Consider the following 16,388-nt stretch of genomic DNA (forward strand, 5'->3'; position numbering starts at 1 on the left):
ATTAGAAACGGAGCAACAAAGGCTGACGGGCTTTGCAAAGGAAAATGAGAAAAAGAAGAAGGCAGCCGCTTCCGCTTCAGCGCCAGCAACTTCCGTTTCAGCACCGGCAGCCTCAGCTTCGGCATCAAAGAAAAGAAAGAGGCCGGCCAGTAAGAAAGTTCGAATCCTCGAGACGCTCAACACGATCTCTGAACCAGCTGAAACAGGCCCCTCACAGCAAGAAGACCTAATCGAGGAAGAGGTCGTAGAACAGTTGCGGTCTCGATCAAAAAGGCCACAATCCTCTCAACCGCAACCGCCAGCACCACCAAAGAGAAAGAAGAGCGCCTACGAATTCACGGACTCAGAATAGGGACTCTCCTTCCTTTCTTATTCGTCTTAAGTTTTTAGGCTTTGTCTTTTTCGGTTCGCTATAAATATATATAAAGTTATTTTTGAATACCGGCCTTATTTTGCATTCTTACATAATTTTGATAATTTTAAATAAAATGATCAAAAAGGGAGAAATTGTTAGATAAATTATAGAGATTCTTCCAAAAGCAGAGATTCTTTTAAACCCCTCCCTTAAAATTTTTCGAAAAATTCTCTAAGTCTTTTTCAAAAATCGGCCAAACAAAACAACCGGCCTACGGTTGTATTCTTACATAATTTTGATAATTTTAAATAAAATGATCAAAAAGGGAGAAATTGTTAGATAAATTCATACCGGTTCAAATAAACCTAACTTAAACAAACTTCCTACGCAGGAACAAGGAACCGGACCGGATGAACAAAAGAAAACCAACTGAAGAAACCGAACCGGTCAAGCTACCAAACCGATCAAGAGTATTCGGTACATGACCGAACAGAAGAAGGATCGGCCAAAGCCTAAAAGCCAGATCCATCAAATAGCCGATCAATCCACAAGACCGGAAGAAGTCCGGTCACTTCACTACCAAAAGACATTCGGCCAAGTCAAGAGGCCGACTAGTACAAGAAGACACTTTGGGTATCTGTTGAGAATGATACCAAAGGAACAGACTGAATACTTCCATATCCATGCAAGTCTGAGGAAAGACTGTAGGCTGCAGAAAACAGTACTACCGGATCCTTCTACTTCGGGATAAGCCAGAAAGGAAATCTTCAAAGTACAGACAACTGTCCAAGCAGACAGTGCCTACATTGAGTAAAAGACAAACCCAGCAGGTTTGCTTTACAGACCGGCAGGTCTGAAACAGGATGCCAGGTCTGAGATTGACTGTCAGGTCTGAGGAGAAGACCGGCAGGTCTGAGACACTGAATCACTGCACAGCTGACCAGCCAATCAGATTCAAGGCCTTGAAATATGACCGTTGGCATACTTCACCTATAAAAGGAGGCAGTTGCAGAAAAGTAAATGCAGTTACAAAGCGGGATACTGTGCGACATTAAGAGATATTAAGTGAGACAAGTGAAGCGTTGAAAGCATTTACTATAAGTGATAACAGTGTGATATTCTAAGAAAGCCTAAGAGCTAAATTCTAAGCGTGTGTTACAATTTCGGTGTGAATTGTAAGAGTGTTATCGAGCAGGAAATAAGTCTCGATCGGATTGTATTTGTATTCCTTAGTGAATATCCTTCTCGCGGTTTCGAGAGGAAGGGGTGACGTAGGAGTTTTATCTCCGAACATCCATAAAATCTGTTGTGTCATTTACTTTCTGTTGGCTTCATTACATAACCGACTAACCTAACTACACCGCTCCAAACCGACTAAACCATACCGAGTATCCAGATTGCCGAAACCGACCCACCATCCTTCAAATCATCATCATCCGAAACCGACTCCGCCTATCATACACGTGTACCGCTTCAACCTGAAAGCAAACCTCTTCCGCGCTTGAACCTAGTTCAAGGGTTTGTGACAGGTTGTGTAGTATTGAAACCCCGGCGTTAATCTCTAACAGGATTAACCACCACCCTACGAGTGAGAACCGCTAACCGGTCCAACCCCCGGTCCACCAGCGGCGACCTAGATCCTAACACCTTTCATATTTTTTTATTAATGTTACTTGTTTTATAACTGATAATTAATTTAGAGAATACTCATAAATAATTAAATTTTGACGACAAATGTTAATAATCTGATGAACCGAGAGTAACCCATATATGACCTATCCAAAGATGTGTTTGAGTTTAAAATTAAACGTTGGGTATTTGACAATTATTTGGGCCGGTTTGAAAAATTGGGTTTTTTCTTGTTTGTTTATTATTTCCTATTTTCCAACTAATTTCTCGTTTGTTTAAAGAATGCTCATTATTAAATATAACAACTTACTTTTAATGTCATTATAATTAACATACAAAAAGAAAGTTAATATTTCTTATGGACTAGAGAAACCCACATACAATCAAGCCCCAAAGGTGTTTATTTTATAATTTGTAGATATAAATAGGTGGTAATGTTTATTGTTAATTATTTTTTATTTTGCTAAGCTATGTTAGTCCTGTTTTCTTTTATATTCATTTAAAATGTTATTGTACCTTCGTAACCTTGGGAGATTTCGTAGCTTAACACGTGTGTAACCTTGGAAAACTTAAGAGTTGACGTGAATAAATTTTATTTTTGTAAATGGCGGGAAACAGAAGATCTTAGACAAAAGGTAAAACTAGTGTGAGAGTGAGAGACGATTGAGTTGAAGGAGTGAGCAATGGCAGCGACGACGACGGATACTTTGCAAAGCCTTCTGCAATCCATCAAATCATCCGAGGTAAGCATTTCTTTTCGTTGAATCATTAACTCAATTTCAATGCTTCGTTGTTTTTTCTTTAAAAATGGTCGAATATCTTCATTTCTCCTCTATAAGCTAGTTCTTATAGGATGTTATTAGTTCATGTAATGGTAGGCTTAATACGACTTGAAATCAACTGATAACTCCGTGGATATAAGTTAAAATGGTATGTGATGATGTTGTTCCGTGGGTTTTTATCTAACTGATTTGTTGTGAGGATGTGCAAGATAAAACATTCAAGTTCCTTGGGCTTGATAATTTGTTTCATATCGCAAATCTTGTATTCAGGCAAGCTCATGACGTGGAAAACATATGAAGATGACACTCATGGAAAGTGAAGATTCTCAAAAAGAAGAGCACATTAATGCCTTCTTTCAGGTGTATGTTTGCTTTCATCCTTGACAATTCTAGTTTCTTATTATATATGATTCTTATTGAAGTAGCCCATTAATTCTCGAGACACTTCTTCTGTGGAAATTCATGTTAAATAAGCCTAGCAATTTGAACAAGAAAATTATAAATTAACTAAGATGCGAGTTTGCTCGAACAAATTGCAGAACATCCTTCTTTCTGCACAAATTTCTAAATTTGTTAGGTTTAAAATATTATGCTTCTTATTCTTTGAGGCAATAGCTTCTAATAAAGACATTACATCTCTATTGGAACTGCCTATGTCCTTCCCCATATCATTTCCATGTTCTTTCAAGCTTTTTTTTTTTAAAAAGGTCAACATTTTATTATAAAAAGAGAGCATTCAAACACTTAGTTTAAAAATGTGAGAGAATATAAAACTTAGACAATTATAGCATACAATATCAAGATTATAATGGATGTTGACAAACAAAAAGAAATAAGGATAGAAATTTATAAAATCCTTTGTACACTGCATCTATGAAGATGATTACATACTTACTAGATAATTGTTCACGGTTTACCTGGAACGAAACTAAGTTGTATCCTAAAAGTCAATAAAACCTACCTAGTAGACCAAATGTCTCGTATTCGATTCTCATTCAGAACGCATTGATAAAAGGGGGCCATGACTGTGGGGGGTCGTGCTAGCCACCCCAGGACTAAACCCAGATAAAAAAAGAAAAAAACAATACAACTTAATTCACGTTATTAAGCCATGATATAATGTGATCTTAAGATAGCAGGATTCAATGCGAAACATATGTTTCACATTTACACAAGTGAAGTTGATTTTGCTGGCTCAGGAGGTCTCATCTTCTGTTGTTTATGTGATATTTTTTGAGTGAATATTGTATGTCATGTCTATGTACTTTTTTTAGTATTAGACTATTTGTTAACAGTTTTTGATAGAAGGCCTTCAGTTTGGAAATTATCTTAAGCCATCAAATTTGTAGATAGACTTGAGATTTAATTTTTTGTAGCTACTTCTTGATGTGTTGAACTACTCTACTGCTGGTTTTTCTGCTTTATCGAGGTATCCCGTATCAGATGACAACGAGCCTATGGCCTCAGTTGAAAATTTTACTTATGAATAATTGAATCTGACAAAAGACTCAATCAATATTAGAACTGATCGAAGGTATGAAATTAAAAACAATGAGTATTAATTGTACTTCTAGACTCAATATTAGAACTGGATTTTGTCCCGCTTCTTACATTATCAAATTAGATACCCTTTATGTCAAGTTTGAAGTTTTTTGAAGTAGTCATAACTTGTTAGCAAGCATAATTGTCAAACAATGAGATCAAAGTTCTTCCTCCAAGCAATGTCATCAAAAAAGCAAATAGAAGCTGGATATTATGTTATGCTCTTTAAACAAATTGTGAATGAGGCACAAAATAAAGTGTATATATGGCAAAAAAACAAATTGTGAATGAGGTGATAATACAGACATTGTCAAGAAGATAAATATATTACGTGAACAGATCAAAGCTAATATAGTAACAGCTGCTGCTAGTGGGAAGAACCTGGAAGGTATCATGATTTTATTCTTTACCCTAATACTTGAGTTACTAATCAAAATCATATAGCACACACACTCTGTGTTTTTTATTTTGGGGAAGGGGATTACATTCAGAACTTAACTTATTTTTCTTTTCTTTTTTTTGTATCTCTTTTGCATTCCTTGAAACACTAGACATTGTTCATATCTTGTCTGCAATTTCTGTTATTCCTATCCAGGGTACAAACATCTAATTTTAGAAAATTATACCAACTTCAATTTCTTTTTCTTTTTTTGTATCTCTTTTGCATTCCTTGAAACACTAGACATTGTTCATATCTTGTCTGCAATTTTTGTTATTCCTATCCAGGGTACAAACATCTAATTCATCAAGGAAACCAGCAGCATCCATGTTAGTCAATATCTTGTGTATCAAATATACCCATAAGTTGTTATTTTAATGCATTTGTATACATAGGCATATAGAAATTACTATGTTAATCATTGTTTTTAATTAAAGAAATTACAATATTAAGGGCTTATGGAGATTGAAGATGAAGCTGCTTTAGAATAATTTATAAACATAATAAAGTGAAAGCACAATAGATTCATGCTCTGGTTCTAGAGGAAACAGAGCTTGGAAGTGAGATCGAGTGAAGAAAGGTGGGAGATTTAATGGCGGAAAATTAAATGTTTTTTGTTTTGTTTTCTGTATTAATAATTTAATTAGTTTATTCTTACCAAATTAAACAACTGGCGGTATACATTTGTGCAGATCGAGAATAATGAAGGAATTTCCCGGCACTCCCGGCACCCGCACATCGATATTTCTGAGGCTATTCCAATTAGTGGTGGGTATAGCCTCATTAATTGTCTTCAAGTTAACAATTGGTAAAATCCAATTTTCTTTTATAAGGTAAGTTTACATTCATTATCTATGTAATCTTCTTAACAAATTCAGAAATTACACTGAGATTTCTTCAACCGGATCATCATAGTCTATTCTCGACGACGAGGACGAAGAAGCAGAAAAAATGTGAATCTTGCATGTTACTTATAATCCAAGTCTTCTTCCTTGACGGATGTAAAATGTGCAGATATATGATTGTTCCGATCGTTTGGCAAATAATGTGGAGCGCCGTGATGACTGTTGCAGACGCATGGTCGTTCTGGAAGGAGACTCATTTCCACAGTCGCCTTTCGGTGTCCATTAGTGTCGTTGTAGAGTGTGTAAGTACTCTATCTATATATATAGAAGCTAGTAATTACTCCTCTTTTCATTTCATTTGAAATTAATAACTTGACTTGTTGTAATTTTATTGTATTTTGAAGATCACATTATTGGGATCGCTCGAAGCAGCGTCCATATCGGCTGATATTATGGACCTTTACATCCATGAACTACATTGCACTGACGTTTATTAGATTGGATGGATTCTGACCGCCTTCTCGTCTCTCATCCTGCTCTGGATATTACCGGGTATTTATCTTCTACTTGTGTTGTTAGGTTACTTATTATTAGTTTAAGATTATTTGAAAATACTAGAAGCAAATTTGGATCAAGATATAACATTTAAGAAGGCTTTGTATGTACTATTGTGTGAATATGGTTAATTTTATTTGGACAGCTAGCTATCTATCTATCTATCTTATGTATGTTTTATTTGTACATGAATGAATTACTCTGTTGTCTCGATAAAATTGGTCAACCAACCTATCTAGTGCAGTGCTGTGCAGTGCATACATATGAGAGAAACAACAAAATAATAGATAGTAAGTAAATAAATCTTTATATGATTATATCTACTCATTATTGACATTAGGAGTTCCCTGCCGAGTCATTACCATCAGAGACAAAATTAATGTCATTATGGAGAGAAATTAAGTATTAAGTTAAGATCATGCTTACTACTTGTCACGCCCCGAAACGAGTCGTGACCAGCCGCCGCATGTCATCTTTCTGAAATACACTTAAAAAATAACATGCAAGGCTAACATAATTCTTTACTAACTTCTTAATCCAAAATCTCTCCCTTCTTTCATTAATCAAAAATCCTTTCAGCTACAATATGTTCTTGCCACCTCATCAAAAGTCCAAAAATACAAGGTGACATTGCTACTATCTTAAGTATTACAAAATACATCGTTCTAACTCTCCCTTAATACACTATGCTAAGGAGAGGACTAACTTTTCTTACCAAAAGTATATCGATATCCAAGTCTTCACTGTCCAGTAGCTTTAGTTACTTGATTTGGATCCTTCTCTAAAAAGGGGACCCATTAAAATGGGTGAGCTAAACTTGCCCAGTAAGAAAATCATAATCTCATTACAGTTGGATCAAGAGACATTTAATATAAGTATAGAAAGATCAAACCTTTATAAAAAATTTAATACATATTGTTTATCACCAATATACCTTTTTCTATATAACTCTGGGATAGTGATAATGACTACATTATTATGATAACTCATTACCATCAACCAAGACTTTAATGTCCTGCGTTGACTCATTAACCATCAATGAGGATTTGGGGGTCCTACATTGACTCATTAACCATCAACCGGACGTGACTGTCACGCGTTGACTCATTACCGGTATAAGCACTCGAGGCATTAATAACCATTATCAAATAAATAAGTACATAATCCTATCCAGAGTAATAAAATCATTCTTGTATTATTCACATAATCAAATCTATACATATGTATCAGTCTTTCACAAAGTATCACAAAGTATTTAGCATAGGTTTATCAAAAATACTTTATCAACTAGTTTCGCAAATCATTTTATAAATCACATTATCAAGTCATTTTTGTAAAACGTTTTATCAAATCTTTTTATTAAACATTTTATCAAAACATTTCCATGTCAACTTGATCCATAAGTTTAGAAATACATTTTAATAAAACCATTTTTTCAACATAATCACATTTTAGTAAAATAAACTGTAAGAATGTATGAATTCTTACCTAACCCCCAATATCTAGTTATTTCCACTCTTAAGCTCTACCAACTATCCTTTGCTATTTTCAAATGGGTCTTTGACACTTTCTTCCTTCAATTATCAAATTAAACTCAAATCAGTTTATATATTTCCACCTACTAATAATCCATATAATTTACTTCCTTAAATCCAACAATCATTTTCATTCTCTTCCAATAACCATTCAAATTTATACATAAATCCTAAATACCTTTTCTCCTCTTCAAGTTCATCCAAAACCAGATAATCCATATTCCTTCATTCTCTGTTTTCTCTTCTTCTTTCCTAAACAATAAACAACCTTAAATCATTCAACCATCTCAAACAAATCAACTTCATTATTCCTACCAGCAAACTCCATTTCATTTATAACCTGAAATTATCCATAACATTATCAAATATCCTTACTTATCTTTAAATCCAAATGAAATGTTGATGATGAAGATCATCTGTTGCTGAACTAATGAAGATCTGTTGAAGATGAGGATGTTGATCGGATGAGTTGAGCTGCTGAAGTGGATCGGCTGAAGAAGGGTAAGGTAGGAAGCTTGCTGGGTTGGAATGCTGCTGCTAAAGTTCAAGATGGAGAAGATGCTGGAAAGATGGAGAAGCTGCTGGAAATGTAGAGAGAGAGAAAGATGGACTACTGAATCAATATACGCCTTGTAAAATTCTGCCACCTACGTGGCCCTCTATCAGCCACTTCTTTTTTTTTTTTTAATTTATTTAAAACTTAACTTTACAATCTTACCTCCTTAAAAGAAGTTTGGTCCCCAAACTTGATTCAACTTTCAAAAAGTGAAGGATACATGTTTTTCATATCATCTTCAAGTTCCCACGTTGCTTCCCTCTCAGAATGATTACTCCATTGAACTTTAACATACTTAATAGTTCGTCGACGTAGAATCTGTTCTTTTCTATCAATAATTCGAAGTGGGATCTTTTCATATGCTAAGTTCTTCCCAAGTTCTAGTGGAATAGATTCTATTATATGGTCGTTGGAAGGAACATATTTTCTTAACATGGACACATGAAAGACATTATGCACTTCTGATAAATTTGGAGGTAATGCAATTTCATAAGCCACGCTGCCAACTTTCTTTAACACTTCAAACGGTCCAACGAACCTGGGACTCAGTTTTCCATGCTTTCCAAATCGCATAACACCTCTCATCGGAGACACCTTTAGGAATACATGATCTCCCACATTAAACTCTAAAGATCTTCTTCGATTGTCCGCATAACTCTTCTGTCTGCTTTGTGCAATGATTAAATTCTCTCTGATTTTTCGGATCTTGTCAGTCGTTTCTTGCACAATCTCTGGTCCCATTAATCTTCTTTCACCTATTTCATCCCAACACAAAGGTGAACGACATTTGCGACCGTACAATGCTTCATAAGGAGCCATTTGAATACTTGCTTGATAGCTATTGTTGTAAGCAAATTCTATCAAAGGCAAATGGTCATCCCATGATCCACCTAGGTCAATAATACAAGCTCGAAGCATATCTTCCATAATTTGATTGACTCTCTCTGTTTGCCCATCAGTTTGAGGATGAAATGCAGTACTAAAATTCAGCTTAGTTCCCAAACATCGATGCAAACTCTTCCAGAAATCTTCCAGAAATGTGATACAAATCTGCTATCTCTATCCGAGACAATAGTAACCGGTATCCCATGCAACCTCAATATTTCTTTGACATACAGTCGTGCTAAATTTTCCATCGAGAATCCGGTTGGAATTGCTAGAAAGTGAGCAGATTTTGTCAACCTATCAACAATTACCCATACAACTGAATTATTCCTCTTTGTCCTCGGCATTCCGGATACAAAGTCCATAGAGATATCTTCCCATTCCACTGCAGAATGGGTAAAGGGTGTAGTAAGCCTGCGGGTCGTTGATGTTCCGCTTTCACTTGTTGACATGTCAAACATTCCGAGACATATTGAGCAATTTCTCTATTCATGTTGTTCCACCAATAATGCTCCTTTAAGTCTCGATACATCTTGGTACTACCGGTATGAACAGTATATCTAGAGTAATGCGCTTCCTCTAATATATCTTTCTTTAAAACATCATTTTGAGGAACACATAACCGATTGTGAAAACGCAAAACTCCATCTTTATCAAGCTGAAATCCCTTCACAGCCTCATATTCCATATCTCCTTTGATTTTAATAATTTGAGAATCATCTTGTTGAGAGTTTTTAACCTTCTCAATTAACATAGGACGAATCACAATATTTGAAATCAAACTTGGCTCTTCGCTTGATGGCTGCCTACTCAAAGCATCAGCTACGGCATTAGCTTTTCCGGGATGGTAACTTATCGTCAAATTATAATCTTGAATTAGATCCATCCACCTCCTCTGCCGCATATTCAATTCACTTTGGGTGAAGATATACTTCAAACTCTTGTGATCGGTATAAATATCGACTTTTGGACCATACAAGAAATGTCGCCAAATCTTCAATGCAAATACTATCGCTGCTAATTCCAGATCATGGGTAGGATACTTACGTTCATGTGGTTTTAATTGTCGAGATGCATAAGCAATGACATGCTTATTTTGCATTAACACACATCCCAAACCTTTATTTGAAGCATCATAATACACAAAAATATCTTCACTTTCAGAAGGTATGGCTAGAACAGGAGCCGTAGTCAATCGTCTTTTGAGTTCTTGAAAACTCCTTTCACATTCTGTTGACCATTCAAATTTTACGCCTTTTTGTGTCAAGCGAGTAAGTGGCGATGCTATTTGAGAAAACCCTTTAACAAATCTCCTGTAGTAACCTGCCAAACCCAAGAAACTACGTATCTCTGAAACAGTAGATGATCTACGCCATTCAGATACCGCTTCCACCTTTTTAGGATCAACACATATTCCATCCTTAGATATAATGTGTCCTAGAAATGCGATACTATTCAACCAGAACTCACACTTTGAAAATTTAGCATACAACTGATTTTCTCTCAAAGTTTGGAGTACTATTCTGAGATGTTTCTCGTGTTCTTCTTCAGATTTGGAATACACCAATATGTCATCAATAAAGATTATCACGAATTCATCTAGAAATGGTTTGAATACTCTATTCATAAGATTCATAAAAACAGCTGGAGCATTCGTCAAACCAAAAGGCATTACCACGTACTCATAATGTCCATATCTTGTTCGAAATGCTGTCTTGGCAATATCAGCCGGTTTAATCTTTAACTGATGATAACCTGATCGGAGATCAACCTTGCTAAAAACTTGTGCTCCTTTTAACTGATCAAACAAGTCGTCAATTCTTGGTAACGGATATTTGTTCTTAATAGTTACCTTATTAAGCCCTCAGTAATCAATGCAAAGCCTCATTGTCCCATCCTTCTTTTTCACGAAAAGAACAGGAGCTCCCCATGGGGAAACACTTGGCCTGATGTAACCCTTTTGCAATAGTTCTTCCAATTGATCTTGTAATTCTTTCAATTCTGCCGGAGCCATACGATAAGGATTCTTTGTTATTGGAGCTGTTCCAGGCACTACATCAATAGCAAATTCTACCTCTCTATCAGGAGGTAAACCTTGCAATTCATCTGGAAACACATCTGGATATTCATTTATGATCGGAACAGTTTCTAAGGATTTCTCATTCTTTTCGGTACCCCATAACACCACCAGATAGCATTCACAACCCTTTCTAATCATGCATTTCGCTTCCAAAGAGCATATCATCTTTGGAGGAATAACCGTTTTACTTCCCATAAAAGAGAATATAGGTTGCTCGGGAATTTGAAATATTATCCTCTTTTCATGACAATCAACTGTAGCAAAGTTGTGAGCTAACCAATCCATCCCCAAAATGATATCGAAACCATGCATATCTAATACCGTAAGATCTATTAGTAACACTTTATCTCCTATATGTACTTCTCGAGACTTACAAATTAGGTTTGCAATTATTTTATCACCCAATGGAGTTTCTACACTTATACTCACGTCTCGAGGTTCAGGTTTCCAATTATGATTTTTGATAAAGGTTTGAGAAATAAAAGAATCAGTAGCACAAGAATCAAATAACACTAAAGCATAAGCGGAAGAAACATAAAGAGTACCTGAGACCACCGCGTTAGACGCACGCGCTTGCTCGACATTCATTGTAGAAAACACTATATCTTGGCCTCCTGAAGTCTGTCCCACTTTCTGATTCTTATTGGGAAAGGGTGTTCGATTCATAGAATTTCCTGTCTCGCGCGCATTAGGCTGAGTGAATGGCTTTCTAAAGCGTGGACAATTTGCTCTCAAGTGACCATGCTGCCCACACAAAACACATGCTCCCGATAGCCAGCGACAATCTTCCATGCGATGGTTTCCAGAACAATGCGAACATTTCACAGACGACGATGAATTATGTGAAGACACATTTCTAGAGGCTTGAGCTGGACTACTCGCAGAAAATGGGCCTTCTATTCTGGAATGAGTTTCGACTTCCTTCATTGGCACTTTGATGACTTCTTTTCTTCGTGTTCGCCTCATCCATCCTTCTCGTAATACCCAACTCCCTTTCAATCAATCGTGCCTTATCAACCACCTCAATGAAAGTGTTAAGCTCAAAAGGAACCACAACTTGCCTAATGTGGGGACTCAACCCCATTTCAAACTTTCTTGCCTTCGTAGTCTCACTTCCCATCCATGATTGAGCAAACTTTTCTAATTCCACAAACCGAGCTTGATATTCAGCAACAGTCATATTCCCCTGTTTCAGATTTATGAATTCCATCTCTTTCTCTTGCCTCAAGCTCTTGGGAAAGTAGGTGTTGTAAAAAGCTTTCTTAAATGTATCCCATGAGAGTGTACTTGTATCGCGCTCGTAAGTTTGCTTCTCCAACTCCCACCAGTCGCTTGCATTTCCTTGTAACTGAAATATTGTAAATCGTACCTTTTCCGCATCGTCACATTTGAGTACATCGAAGAACTTCTCCAACTCTTTTATCCACTTGTCAGCTTTTAGCGGATCGCTGCTACCATCAAAGTATGGTGGAGCCAATTTCTTGAATTCAGCAAACTTATTTGTCGGTGTATGTTGTTGTGCTATTCCTGACATAACTCTAACGATATCCTCAACTGTTACCGCTCTAGAGGTCTCCCCCTCCTCTTGACTTACAGGTCCATTTGGTTCATGGGTATCACGTCTTTTCCTTGTACGTCGTGCAAAACCGGCAAGCACTTCATCATCCATTCCTACATCATTAATACCATTGTTAAACCTTATGCTCTGATACCACTAAAGCTGTCACGCCCCGAACCGAGTCGTGACCAGCCGCCGCATATCATCTATCTGAAATACACTTAGAAAATAACATGCAAGGCTAACATAATTCTTTACTAACTTCTTAATCCAAAATCTCGCCCTTCTTTCATTAACCAAAAATCCTTTCAGCTACAATATGTTCTTGCCACCTCATCAAGAGTCCAAAAATACAAGGTGACATTGCTACTATCTTAAGTATTACAAAATACATCGTTCTAACTCTCCCTTAATACACTATGCTAAGGAGAGGACTAACTTTTCTTACCAAAAGTATATCGATATCCAAGTCTTCACTGTCCAGTAGCTTTAGTTACTTGATTTGGATCCTTCTCTGAAAAGGGGACCCATTAAAATGGGTGAGCTAAACTTGCCCAGTAAGAAAATCATAATCTCATTACAGTTGGATCAAGAGACATTTAATATAAGTATAGAAAGATCAAACCTTTATAAAAAATATAATACGTACTGTTTATCACCAATATACCTTTTTCTATATAACTCTGGGATAGTGATAATGACTACATTATTATGATAACTCATTACCATCAACCAAGACTTTAATGTCCTGCGTTGACTCATTAACCATCAATGAGGATTTGGGGGTCCTACATTGACTCATTAACCATCAACCGGACGTGACTGTCACGCGTTGACTCATTACCGGTATAAGCACTCGAGGCATTAATAACCATTATCAAATAAATAAGTACAGAATCCTATCTAGAGTAATAAAATTATTCTTGTATTATTCACATAATCAAATCTATACATATGTATCAGTCTTTCACAAAGTATCACAAAGTATTTAGCATAGGCTTATCAAAAATACTTTATCAACTAGTTTCGCAAATCATTTTATAAATCACATTATCAAGTCATTTTTGTCAAACGTTTTATCAAATACTTTTATTAAACATTTTATCAAAACATTTCCATGTCAACTTGATCCATAAGTTTAGAAATACATTTTAATAAAACCATTTTTTCAACATAATCACATTTTAGTAAAATAAACTGTAAGAATGTATGATTTCTTACCTAACCCCCAATATCTAGTTATTTCCACTCTTAAGCTCTACCAACTATCCTTTGCTATTTTCAAATGGGTCTTTGACACTTTCTTCCTTCAATTATCAAATTAAACTCAAATCAGTCTATATAATTCCACCTACTAATAATCCATATAATTTACTTCCTTAAATCCAACAATCATTTTCATTCTCTTCCAATAACCATTCAAATTTATACATAAATCCTAAATATCTTTTTTCCTCTTCAAGTTTATCCAAAACCAGATAATCCATATTCCTTCATTCTCTGTTTTCTCTTCTTCTTTCCTAAACAATAAACAACCTTAAATCATTCAACCATCTCAAACAAATCAACTTCATTATTCCTACCAGCAAACTCCATTTCATTTATAACATGAAATTATCCATAACATTATCAAATATCCTTACTTACCTTTAAATCCAAATGAAATGTTGATGATGAAGATGATCTGTTGCTGAACTAATGAAGATCTGTTGAAGATGAGGATGTTGATCGGATGAGTTGAGCTGCTGAAGTGGATCGGCTGAAGAAGGGTAAGGTAGGAAGCTTGTTGGGTTGGAATGCCGCTGCTAAAGTTGAAGATGGAGAAGATGCTGGGAAGATGGAGAAGCTGCTGGAAATGTAGAGAGAAAGATGGACTACTGAATCAATATACGCCTTGTAAAATTCTGCCACCTACGTGGCCGTCTATCAGCCACTTCTTTTTTTTTTATTTATTTAAAACTTCACTTTACACTACTAAAGTCAAGTCAAACTGTCGACACAGTCATCTTTTAAAAAGCAAACCATAAATTGTTCATTCACACATACAATGTGTTCCTGAAAATAATAATGGAGGAGTTCTATCCTCCTGCAATATTTTTCATTTCCAACCCTCCCAGAATGAATGAAAAGAAGGAAAGATGAATTAGACAAACAGTTCAAATATAAAACCATATAAATATAATATTTTAATTAGTTAATTCGCTTTCTGATCACATGCAACAAAGTTATATATAATAATAACATGAACAACTAAAGAGAGAGATAGGGTTTGCAATATCACAATCCGGGCCGCTTGAGTACATTATATAAATATCTAGCTACTTAACCATATCTTAGGAAACACGTACGTACGTATATATAGTACTACTGCAAAGAAGGTGGAGGCCCGGCGGCGGTGGCAACGGGAGGCTGAGGTGGAGGTCCGGCGGCGGCAACGGGAAGAGGAGGCGGAGGAGGAGGAGGACGACGCAACAACCGGTTCATCGCGAAGACAAAGGCGGCAATTAAGACTAAGAGTATTACAAAAAAAAAACAAGTGAGAATTGGATTGGATTCAGCATATTCAAACGGAATGTGAGTTATAGAGGATGAATGGTAATGAGTGGGATTATAATATGTGTGGAGAGTAGAAATCAGTATTTTAGAAAGAATTTTTTTTAAAAAAAAAAATATGTATTATGGGAAAATTGTTTGAAAATGGTTAGACAAGGAATTGTCCTTTTCTAAACATGGTTTGTTTGTTTGTTTGGGAATTGAGACTATAATTTAAAAAAGATAGCTAGGGATGGAGACATGCTTTGCATCATCAATATTCCATCTTCTAAATAAAACAATTTATAATTTAAAAAATATAATAAATTAAATAGTCATAGCTTTTCATATATTTAGTTAATTATATTTTGGAAAAAGGCATATAAATACCATATATATTCTCTTTTGTTATTTATTTATTAATTTTAATTACAATTTAATTCACTGCTCTCATTAGCAGTTTTGTTTTGATTATTTAACTGACTTTTAACTATTTTTAAATAATTGTGTTGGATATAAATTATTAAAAAATTAGTACAATAAATAAATTTAACAAGCTTAAGCAATTAATTAACACAATTAATATAAATAGATATAGAAAAAGAAAACCATCTAAAAATTTAGGTTTAAATCTAAGGACTCCTCTGCATAACATTTTTTATACAATTTACAAATTATTTTAAAAAAATTCATCTGTATTGATTTGAGAAAAAAATTATTTTTTAAAATTATTTTAAATATATTAATATAAAATGATAAAACATTTTAATATTTGTATTAATAAATTGAGTAATGTTATTAATAAAATTAAATAATGTTTGATCCACTTAAAATTATTTTTAAAAAATTAACCAAACTTCCTAAATATAAATTTAATTTTATACGTAGAAATTAATTTAATGTTAAAAATTCATCCATATATAGATGAAAAGTACAACAGAAAAACTAAGGGAAATGATTATCAAATTGAGATTTTTAAAATCTAAAAGGGTGATGGTTAAAATATATATTTTGTAATTTGATTTCAATTATGTATGAAACTAGAATGAATATTTGAAAAATATGAACAATAATAGTAGAAAATATATTTTTTTT

General features: G+C 34.9%; 1 protein-coding gene and 1 long non-coding RNA gene across 7 annotated transcripts; both read right to left on the reverse strand.

Annotated features, from left to right (window-relative positions):
- Positions 1-6,640: 6,640 nt before the first annotated feature.
- On the reverse strand, positions 6,641-7,936 carry LOC124926396. The gene is made up of 3 exons (XR_007098343.1): positions 7,861-7,936; positions 7,636-7,721; positions 6,641-6,928 (listed from the first exon to the last, which is right to left on the reverse strand). It is a non-coding gene; the product is annotated as an uncharacterized LOC124926396 (long non-coding RNA).
- A 3,878-nt stretch (positions 7,937-11,814) lies between these two features.
- On the reverse strand, positions 11,815-14,606 carry LOC124926395. 6 transcript variants are annotated; one of them, XM_047466612.1, is made up of 4 exons: positions 14,409-14,606; positions 13,983-14,068; positions 13,210-13,275; positions 11,815-12,874 (listed from the first exon to the last, which is right to left on the reverse strand). In XM_047466612.1, exon 4 carries the CDS (start codon positions 12,870-12,872, stop codon positions 12,078-12,080), a length of 795 nt encoding a protein of 264 aa, XP_047322568.1. In that variant the 5' UTR covers positions 12,873-12,874; positions 13,210-13,275; positions 13,983-14,068; positions 14,409-14,606; the 3' UTR covers positions 11,815-12,077. The 6 variants fall into 6 exon arrangements, 5 of the variants coding, with proteins under 5 accessions (XP_047322568.1, XP_047322569.1, XP_047322566.1 ...); XM_047466613.1 differs by lacking the exon at positions 13,983-14,068; XM_047466610.1 differs by lacking the exon at positions 14,409-14,606 and having other exon boundaries at positions 13,983-14,151.
- Between the last annotated feature and the right edge of the window lie 1,782 nt (positions 14,607-16,388).

This window comes from Impatiens glandulifera, chromosome 2 (assembly GCF_907164915.1).
Source record: "Impatiens glandulifera chromosome 2, dImpGla2.1, whole genome shotgun sequence".
Lineage (NCBI taxonomy): Eukaryota > Viridiplantae > Streptophyta > Magnoliopsida > Ericales > Balsaminaceae > Impatiens > Impatiens glandulifera.

What these genes read in the sequence shown, in the direction of transcription:
- LOC124926395 (XM_047466613.1), bottom strand. Translation starts at nt 12,872, where the DNA reads ATGGATGATGAAGTGCTTGCCGGTTTTGCACGACGTACAAGGAAAAGA.